Consider the following 10,495-nt stretch of genomic DNA (forward strand, 5'->3'; position numbering starts at 1 on the left):
GGGTAAGTTCAAAAAGTCTCTGAGCAACTGAGAGAAATGCAAAAATTGTTGCAATTGTCTCGACTCCATCATACTTTGTGTTGCATGTTGGGTAAAAAACTTAAAGAAAATATAAAGACAAATCATTTTAATAAATAAAATATGAACATGATAAGAACTACTACAATTAAAAGACTTTCGGTGTCTGTGGGACTAGGGATGACCCTGTTTATGTTATATACTATACAGAGCTGGGACGTTTCTAGTCGTGTTTTTAATGATTCCCCACTCTTTCATCCGCCCCTGAACGCACCGGGGTCACGAGCGGCAGGGCAGCAGCCAAAATAAACGTCAACGCTGAACGTATCCAATCACGTTCGACTCGACGTATAGTACGTACTGACTGGTACGTGCCAGGTTGCATGGTACATGCTGTGTAGCCAGTGTTCTTCTGTGCTTTCGCTTATTTTCCAGCTGCCCATGTGAGTTACCTGGTGTTCAAAGAGCTTTCGGAGCGGAGGTGTGTGTCTCATCCTCAGTAAGCTCTGTGGCGGGCGTTAACCCGGCCTGAGTGTGTGATAAGCGGGACTCCTCGCGGAAGACTTGTGAGCCAACGGCTAGCTACTTTTAGCTATTTAAGCCAAGCTGGTTAATGTAACATTAGCTTTTAACCTTACCAACCACGGTTAGTAAGACAATTAGTTAAATAGTTAGGCCGTTGCTGTTCAGTTAGTTGACTGAGGAAACACTGTACTCCGAAACTAGTCCTACACCCGGGTCACCTACCAGCCAGGAGAGAGCCTGGTGCAACTGGTGACCGTCCTTGTCGGCGGGGTGTGTGTCTGCTGTACTAACTGACTCTGTGAGTGGACGGTGACTACATGAGGCAGAGGACTGACATGACTCCGCAGGTGTAGCTGGACTTTCAGTTGAGTTCATGGTCGTGTGTTCACTGGTAAGAATGAGTCGCCGCTCCGTGGTGGACCTGGTGTGGCTCGGGAGCAGAGCTGTCACCCTGTTGCATGGACGCTTACCTCGGCCCCTCCACACCTCCTCCCAACCGAGAGCCGGATTCAAACCGGAAAAGGTCGCAGTGGTTACAAAGACTACGAGATATGAGTTCGAGCAGCAGAGGTATCGCTATGCAGGGCTGTCAGAGGAGGACTTAAAACAGCTGGTAAGACTGCATTTCACCCTGAGCATGCCTGTCACCCCCCAGGCCAAACACACGCCTACATTTCACCATTTCACCTGCCGCTGGGTCTCTTCAGTGTTGCTGTGCCTGTGTTTTGCAGCTCGCCATGAAGGGCTCCAGCTACAGCGGCCTGCTGGAGAGACACAACATCCACACCAACAATGTGGAACATGTGGTGAAGTGCCTGCGGTAAGATGTGGACAGACAGACAAACATGTCCCTCAAAGGCAGAAAGGGGGGGGGGGGGGGGTGTTGTTTCAGAGCTGGGGCACAGTGTGTAAAAGTATGTTTAACAGTTCTGTGTTTGCAGGAGAGAAGGCATAGATGTACGAGTGGTCAAGAGAGGAGAGTATGATGAAGAGGTGGTGCGATGGGCAGATGCCATTATCTCTGCTGGAGGTGGGAACTTCACATGATTTGTGTTTGCTGTTTTTTTTTTCAGTTTAATGCCAGGGAAGTCAGAATTTGTTAAAGTAGGATTTTATGGTCTTTGCTGCTGCTTTTTGTTTGAATAAATGAACAATTGATAAAAGACTGTTGCTTGGACGCCATCTTTTGTGTCCAGTCATGATGTAGAGAATGGGCAGGACTCTGACTTATTCAGCTCGGGGGGGGGGCAAAGAGTCACAAAGGGGGCAAACAAAGGCTTCAGACAACAGATGCAAATACACAATACAAGTTCTCTAACTGCAGTTTGTTTTGTTAGGTGATGGGACAATGCTACTTGTTGCCAGTAAGGTTTTAAGCAAGGACAAACCAGTTATTGGAGTAAACACTGACCCTGAGAGGTAAAGCACTGAACTGAACACTGCTCGAGAACACTGGGTTGGATTGTTTCATGGTTATAGAACAAATGGATCACTTGTTGTGTTATAGCTGTTTGAAAAGTAATGAAGTGGGGAAGTTAGTCCATGAGCTTAATCCACACTAACAGCTGAGCTCACTCTGTTTTCACTTTCACCTGAAGGTCAGAAGGTCATCTGTGTCTACCTGTTCGCTACACTCGAGCCTTCCCAGAGGCACTGGAGAAACTCTGCCGTGGTGAGTTCAGGTGCGTATTTACCCACGAGTTATCTGAGCCACCTCTTTCCGCTGTGTGTGTGCTCTGTCACTTCATTTCCACCATCAGTGAAAACCTACAGGTGAGTTACTTCATAAGCACCTGCCAAAACAATGTATATAAGAGTAATATGAAGAGTCCTGTAGAAAAATCCTCACAGCTGTTCAAGACAAGTTTAACACCCATGTGTTCTGGAATAAATCCAGCTGTGTCCTCACCCTAAATCTAGCTCCTGTGTCCAGTGTAAATCACATAGCTGCTGCTAGATGTCACTGTACCTGAGGTTTACACTGAGGGTGTTTTCACTGACACGCAGGTCACAGAGCTTTGTAAAAAAGAAGACTTGATCTGGGTCAGAAGATGTCTTCATGTTTAGGTTAATATCTACTGAGATTTAGAAGTCCTTCATTTTTCCAGCTGTTATTTAAATTTACATGATTCACTGTCTCAGTGTTTCTGTCATTAAAGCAAAGAACAAATCTTTTTAAAAAACAAGGAATCATTGAATCTTCTGGTTGAACTAAATCGAATCTGAATTAGGGCTGAATGATGTGCAAAAAAAATCATTGTGATTTTTATTTTTTAGCAGATATTTTGATATGAGTTACTTTCACTGGAAAAAAAAAGATATAAGTGATGGTGATGAGATTTTTGTTGGGTCTGTACCAAACAAACATGTTCCCTCACACCAGCAGAATATGATTTTATAGGTTGGGAGCTTCTCTGTAGCACCACTATGCATTTATATTACATTTATAAAAATATGTTGTGACACTTTTTTCACCTAATAGAAAAAAATGCTTTTTTGATTTGAATATTGTGATTTTGATAACATCTCGATTTAATTGTTCAGCCTTGCTCCAAATGTCTGACTCCTCCAGCAGCTGAACTCAGTCTGTCGTTCTCTCTACAATGGAAATCAAACAAAGACAGTTGGTCCAACTCTGTTCAGGTTCAGTCCAGTTCATCCCAAACCAGCTCCACAGGGTTCAGGTCTGGAGACTGTGCTGCTCTACCTCACCTAGTTTGTAATTGTTAACCAGTTTGAACTGAGACGTCTCACTGTCATTAAATCACTGTTCACTGGGTCTGTTATAAAAATAATATCTATTCATTGTGTATGGAGGCAGCTGCACACAGTGCCTGCTGTGACTGCAATACATCAATTATATGTTGTGTGGACATCATTGATTGTCTGATACACTGAGGTCATGTCATTGATAACTGGTAATCCATCAGTCCTGTGAAGCAAAGAGGACGCTGAGTCTATAAATACCATTCACGGAGAGAAAACCAATCATCTCTACAGAGCCTTTAGCCTCTTTTAGCTCATAGTTTGACATCATACTCTGATCATCCAGCAGGCAGCTGTTAGAGGGTCACTGTCAGTCAGTATGTCTGGCCTCGTTCACAAGGACGCAGGCCTCTCATTCATTTAGTAAAACGGTGAAGCGTTATCTGGCAACAAAAAGTTGAAGCGGGCTCAATTTTTGCTGGAGTGCAACATGACATCCAGGAAGTGGCTGCGTTGGTCAGTCAGGTGCATGAAAAGGCACATTCCTGGTAGATCACTTTGTAATGTGTAAACAGTAGTTCTGCTGTTGACCTCGTGATCATCATGACAAAGATGTAAAATCCTGTCTGAGTATCAGAAACACTGTGTTTTCATATCAGAAGCTTTTAGATACTTAAAAGGTCCATATAGTCTAAAGGTAGATGTCCATGTGTTGTTTGATTATAAAGCAGGTCTAGGTTCTATATTAATACAAGACAATATGTTGTGGAGGTTCTCTGCCTCTGAGTGGCTGAAGAGCTTTGGGAGGATAAAACCAGACGGTGTCTCAGAGAGCATCTCAGAAAACATGGAAAAAGGATAAACCATAAATCTGTGTGTAAATTTGACATTTATATTCATATTATTTACATCCTTCTATATTCTCATTTACTCATTGATAAAGCCCACAGTCCTGATCCTGTGTTTTGTTTGTATGTCTCTAGCTTTTATTTTATGAACATCACATTAAGACAAAATTGATAAACCTTTCAGCTTGTTGTACAGCTGTGACCCGTTGAATATAATTTAAATTTAAACTAGTTAAGAGCTGACACTGGTTCAGTTTGTGTCTGGTCCCTCACCTGTCCCGTGCTGTGTTCAGGTGGCTTTGGCGTCAGAGGATCCGTCTGCATTTGGAGGGCACAGGGATCAATCCCACTCCGGTGGACCTGCACGAGCAGCAGCTGAGCCTGGAGCAGCACAGCCAGGCCCACCGCATCACCACCATGGACATCCAGCGGAGTACGACCCCCCCCCTCACCCCCACCCCCAACATGTGTACCTGTCCCCCTCCTCCTGTCTGTCCGTGTCTCCTGTCTGCTCTCCTGTGTTGTGTTTGAACCAGAAAGAATTTGTGGATCAGGAACTGATTAATTATAGATCAGGATGTTTGATCTGTGGCTCTGGAAGTTGTTTTGTTCTTCTACTAATTGAGTCAATTTCTCAGGGACCGGGACTCTACACGATAGCTTCTCCAAGACCAGTCTGCTCCCCATCAGGAGTCTGAACGAGATCTTCATTGGAGAGTCTCTGTCCTCCAGGTACCTCCGTCATCTAACCACTGCATTCAAACCTGTGTGTGTACCTGTGTCTGTGTGTATGTTAACCCCCAGCCCCCTCACCACCACCCTGTCCCTACCTCCAGCACTCATCAGGGGAATCTCTGTCCACCACAGGGTGAAGTTAAACTCCTTCAAACACCATGTTAACCTCTTGCTCCATAGGGCCTCATACTATGAGATCTCTGTGGACGACGGCCCTTGGGAAAAGCAGAAGAGTTCAGGACTCAGCATCTGTACAGGAACCGGATCCAAAGCCTGGTACACATGAGTATAATCTACTTTCAGCTTCACATGGAGTGGGGACATGACTCAGGGTCAACATCAGCACCAGAGAGAGAATATTTACTCACTTTAACAGCAGACTAAACATGACCTACAGACCCAAACCAACAGGCCTCACACTCATGTTGCTATTGTTAGTCTGACCAGTAGTGGGGCTGAAACCTTTATGCAGGGGGTGGAGCTAGAGGAAAGGTCACAGGGGCATTATAAAGGAGTTTACTTCCTCAGGGGCATATTGTCATAGGAGCCTGTTGATCTCAGTCTAACAGCTTCCTGTGGCTGTTTCTTCTTCTACTGTTCCTCCTGCAGTGTTAAAAACAGACCCACCGACAAATTTAAAGGAGTAGTTTGATATTTTGGGAATATGCTGATTTTACTGTCTTGCTGGTGTACAGTCTGAAGTCGAATGTATAGTATGAAGGTAAAACCAGGAGATGCTCAGCTTAGCTTAGCATAGCAACTGGAATCAGGGGACACATCTGGCTTGTAGCAACACCTCCTCAGATCACGTGTGAACACGTCTATCTCTGTTTTCAGTCTTTAAGCTGAACTCAAAAAATCTGTCTCCTCCTCCACCTTCATGCTCACCTGACAGACACGAGTGTTGTCACAGCTCCTTTTCAAAATATCAAACTGTTGCTTTAATCCAGTCTCTGTCCGGAGGCTTTTAAACAGGCCTGTAGAAACCAAAGGAGGAGGCATTCAGATATGTGCAGAGTAACACAGAGTTGTGTGTGTGTGTGTGTGTGTAGTGACAGAAGCAGTGTGGTTACTGGACATACAGACTATGTCCAGAGAGTGGAGAAGTGAGTCAGGCTTCAGGAGCGGACTCTGGATGTTTTGTCAGCATCAGTGGATCCATTAGTGTCATCTGTAAATTCTAATTTAAATAATTTAATTCATGTGTTTAACAATCCATTTTACACCCAGCACAAAGTGCAACAGCATGTCTTCAGTAGTTTCAGACCAACACAGTTTCTTTTTCCTGTCCAGTGCTCACATTGTTTAAATAGCAAATACACCTAAGCACCCATGGGTGTGTTTGTCTCAAAATGAGGTGTGGTCAGGTGCAGTGTTGGCACATTGCTATCATGAGGCAGCGGAAAGTGACTGACCAACAAAACCCAGTTCTGAAGTCAGTGGTGCATTATCAAGAGAGTAATCATAAGGCGGGTGCACAACGTGTAGATGGGTGAAGATGTTCTCCAGATGTTTGGATCAGTCAGGTGGAACATTAAAACACAGCCTCAGAAGGTGACATACTGTGTGTTGTATAACGTTGTCATGTGTCATGGCAGTCTGCTGGTCATAAATGAGGCTGTGCAGAGAAGCTTCTTTCTTACTACATGGTACCTGACTTATAAAGGGAAGATGAGTCGCACTCTGATTGGTTTATTGCATGTTACACCTCCATGATTAATAAGAGACTAATTACAGCTCTTCTGAACCATGCACATGGAGCAGTGACAGTCAGAGCTCGAGGAAAATTGTTCTCAGGTTGTCCGTCTGTCCGTCAAGGACAAATGGATTAGACTTGTGGTCAAAGGTGAAGGTCAATGTGACCTCACAAAACACTTTTTAACCATTACCCAAGACTTCACATAGCAATTATGACAAAATGTCACACAAGTGGTTCATATTTAATAAGCCCCTGGATAAACAGGGATGAAACCTGAAACTAGTCTGAGTGGAGGAGGCAGAAAACCACAAGCAGGTGATTCTTCTGTTAATATAGTAAAAGTGATATGGACACGCCCTTAATGAGCTTCAGACTCTAAAACAGAGCGTGTTATTACTGTTAAATTAGTTTCAATTTATTTTTTTATCATAAATTCTCCAGTTGAGTCATCAGTGGAACAAATGGAGCTGGTTCCTACATGAGAGCACTGATGTCTATGGGCTCACATACATTTCCAGTTGTCAGTCAATGGAAAACTAAAGGAGAGAATACCATGAAAGTCAAACATGTGATGAGACGACAGCGAAGCTCTGATCCAGAAACCATATTTTTAAATGAAGTCAGTGATGAGATGATGGTGTCAGTTCTTGTTCAGTCTGTATCAGTCCACATCTCAGCTCACTCATGACTTTCTGTCTCTGTGTCCACAGGTCGTACAACATCAACAAACTGTCTGAGCAGTCTGTGGAGGAGGTTTTAAAAATCGGTACGATTATGTGCAGAGTTTGTGTGTTTCCCTGACTGTGAGCTGACATCACTGACATCACTTCCTGTCTGTGTTTTTAGGGAAATCTCTGACAGGTCTTGAAATCCCACTTCATCCAGACTTTATTGAAAAGGGTGAGTTGATAATCATCCTGTGTTTATTGTTGACTTGTGTATTTTTAAGCTCTTGGTGTTGTGTGATGACATCACCTGTGTGTGTGTGTGTGTGTGTGTGTGTGTGTGTGTGTGTGTGTGTGTGTGTGTGTTCAGTTACTGATGGATACAACGAGTCTCTGGTGTTCGGGCCGGATGACCGACGCTTGTTCTACAGCATCAGGGAGCCCATCGTCAACAGAGTGTTCTCCAGCAGCCGCCAGAGAGGCTTCGCCAGCAAGTCAGTACCGCTCCTCAGTGACTGCTCCTCAGCCTCTTGACATGAGACCTCAGGGTTTCAGCTCCTCAACCTTCTCATGTCTCTGCTCCTCCAGGGTGTGTGTCCGCTCTCGCTGTTGGGATGCCTGCATGGTGGTCGACGGTGGGACATCGTTTGAGTTCAACGACGGCGCCATCGCTACGATCAGCATGAGCGAGGAGGACCAGCTCCGGACGGTGGTTCTGGAGGACTGAGACGAGTCTGGAGCACCTGACTGGTTTCTCTCTGCCAACAGAGTTCAAAGGGACAAGGTCAAAGGGAAGAACCAGGTTTTAGCTTCTAGCCTCTACAGGTGTTGAATATTTTTATACCTGATAAAGGTATCAACGTTATTATTGTTCTATTACGTGTGTGAATTTTTCCAGATCAGATACTCTCACAGGCTGTAGCCCCCCAGGTTATGAAGACTGTGATCCACTTTATAGACATGAACTGATCCAGATCAGCAGTCTGAGCTGAGAAGGGTCAGGGAGAAACTGAGCGACTGTTCAATGTGTCTCTCTGTCGCAGTGGACTCAGGTCAGAGCAGTGACTTCAGTCATTCATGATGATGATGATGATGATGATGATGATCAGACATAACAGGACAGAGGGTTGTGATTTACCTTCACACCTGTGTAACCTCTGATTATTGGCCTTTAAAGGATAAAACGGAAGTTATATTGTATTTAAATTTTTTAATTGTCAGCAAATCTCACTCAATCCTGACTTCTCTGCTCTGTCTGTGGCTCTCAGCCTCAAACCCACTGTTTCCTACTGAGGACGTAAGTCTTGAATATCTCAGTCATTTCCTCAAACAGCTGATCAGAGCCACAGGATTCATGATTTCACGTTGTCATTCTCGTGAACGTGGTGTCTCAGTAACGGCTTGAGGGATTTTCTTCAAATTTGGCACAAACATTCACTTGGATTCAGGGATGAACTGAGTAGATTTTAGTGGTCAAAGATCAAAGGTCACTGTGACCTCATAAAACACATTTTTGGCCACAAATCACAAATTCATCCACTAATTATGACAAAAATTTAACTCAAATGTCTTTGAGGATAAAATGAAGATATCCAAAAGGTGAAAGGTCAACTTTACTTTGACATCATAATGTTCTGCAAAGACACTTCTGGTCACAGTCTCTCCTTCCTGAGTTACGATGTTGAATAATGACCAGGTTTCCCATAATCTGACTGCAGGAGATGGACATTTGTTGGGGACTATTTTCAGCAGCGGATCAATCCACATTTGTTGCTGTAGTGAGTGTTTGTGGCAGCAGGATTGTGTGTGTGTGTGTGACTGAGTCAGAATAAACTACAGTGTATGTGTTCATGGTGTAAAGAAACATATGTAGCTCACATACATCCCGCTGTAGATACACAATAATCAGTTGTGATCAGGAAAGTCAGTGCTGATTTTGATGTATTGACAATAATAAATATAGGGAAGATCATCATCATCGTCATCATCGTCATCATCATCATCATCATCATAATCATCATCATCATAATCATCATCATTATCATTTTAAAACAGTCAAATTGGGAGAACACTTTATGAAAGTATTTAGAGTGTATCTCCAGCTGAAGCACAGAGGCTGTTCTGTTGTTTACTGATAAAGATATTTTTGGATCATAGGTTATATTTTTATAACTGGTTGAGACATGTGGGAGGGAAGAATGAAGTGCACTACAAACTGAATTTTACTCCATGTTTTAGGTCAAAACTCTGTAACTGACAGAATGAATTTTACTGAAACAGCCTCATGTGCCTGGAGGAGATGTGTCTGATCTCCACAGCACAGACAACATGATACAAACATGTTTTTACCCTGTGAAGACTCTCATCACTAAAGGCTTTAAGAAAGGACACGGAGGAGGAACACACAGGTGTGTTAATAAACTCCTGCCTCAGCAGTATCACATTGTTGGTGCAGCAAGGATGAGTTGACAAACTGATGATGAAGGTGTAATTTTCAGCGTGCCAAAGGCCTCGGGTCCTCGTGGACATGATGTGTCACTGTGTTTGGATGTTTCTGTTTTGATCAGATAAAGTGATGTGGAAAAGAAACGCCTGTGTTTTTATTTGAGCTCCTCGCCGCCTCTACAGTAGATTTGTTACGATGGTAACAGTTCTTTTAATGAAACTACATTCACTGACGCTGTATCATGGTGGAGACAGAAATATCACTCTTTAAAACCTGAGTCAGAAGGTTCTTGTAATTTGGGTGAACTGACCCTTTAATTTCCACTCTAGACACCAATTGAAAAATGAATAAATGGTAAATGAACCGCTGGTATGTAGAATCAATCACTAGTCAATCTCTGGCTCCATCCTGAGTAAAAACTCGAGAGACTGTTGTTATGACAACAGGCTTCAACAAAATCCTGGATTAAAGGTCTGAAGACTTTTGTAAATCAGATTTCAGTTTTTGATTAAGCAATATCACAGTAGAGGGAGTGGTGATGTACTGAATATCAGCACGGCTGTGATTCGGTCGTGCGCCCCTTTATCTAAGAACTACCAGAACCAACTTGTATAATTTTTAATAACTTGGCAAAATTTTCTATAAACACATTTACACTTTGTCATCGTCAATTATTGAGACACCGGTGAGCAAAAAGTTAGTTCCAACCAAATAATTTGATTGGACGAGAGGCATTCCATGTATCACACCACTTCACAGGTGTTCTATTAACCGTAAATCAATGTTACGTTGATGGTCATTATCTGTCCTAAATTGTAACAAACTTTGCAAAGATGAATATATTCCAGGAATA

The 10,495-nt window shown here is 43.3% G+C and overlaps 1 protein-coding gene across 3 annotated transcripts; it reads left to right on the top strand.

Annotated features, from left to right (window-relative positions):
- Positions 1 to 395: 395 nt before the first annotated feature.
- Positions 396 to 8,676, top strand: nadk2 (NAD kinase 2, mitochondrial). 3 transcript variants are annotated; one of them, XM_022744616.1, is made up of 12 exons: positions 396 to 1,156; positions 1,275 to 1,363; positions 1,485 to 1,573; positions 1,881 to 1,962; positions 2,142 to 2,225; positions 4,391 to 4,530; positions 4,736 to 4,829; positions 4,965 to 5,108; positions 7,242 to 7,297; positions 7,378 to 7,431; positions 7,567 to 7,690; positions 7,785 to 8,676. In XM_022744616.1, exons 1-12 carry the CDS (start codon positions 917 to 919, stop codon positions 7,921 to 7,923), a joined length of 1,335 nt encoding a protein of 444 aa, XP_022600337.1. In that variant the 5' UTR covers positions 396 to 916; the 3' UTR covers positions 7,924 to 8,676. The 3 variants fall into 3 exon arrangements, with proteins under 3 accessions (XP_022600337.1, XP_022600338.1, XP_022600339.1); XM_022744617.1 differs by having other exon boundaries at positions 5,013 to 5,108; XM_022744618.1 differs by lacking the exon at positions 4,965 to 5,108.
- The last annotated feature ends 1,819 nt before the right edge of the window (positions 8,677 to 10,495 follow it).

The sequence above is a fragment of the Seriola dumerili genome, unplaced genomic scaffold, assembly GCF_002260705.1.
Source record: "Seriola dumerili isolate Sdu_G_001 unplaced genomic scaffold, Sdu_1.0 BDQW01000081.1, whole genome shotgun sequence".
In the NCBI taxonomy this organism is placed as follows: domain Eukaryota; kingdom Metazoa; phylum Chordata; class Actinopteri; order Carangiformes; family Carangidae; genus Seriola; species Seriola dumerili.

Coding starts and splice junctions, on each gene's coding strand:
- nadk2 (XM_022744616.1), top strand. CDS start 917: ATGGTCGTGTGTTCACTGGTAAGAATGAGTCGCCGCTCCGTGGTGGAC. Junction 1,157..1,274: donor AGGAGGACTTAAAACAGCTG/GTAAGACTGCAT, acceptor TGTGTTTTGCAG/CTCGCCATGAAGGGCTCCAG. Junction 1,574..1,880: donor TGCCATTATCTCTGCTGGAG/GTGGGAACTTCA, acceptor TTGTTTTGTTAG/GTGATGGGACAATGCTACTT.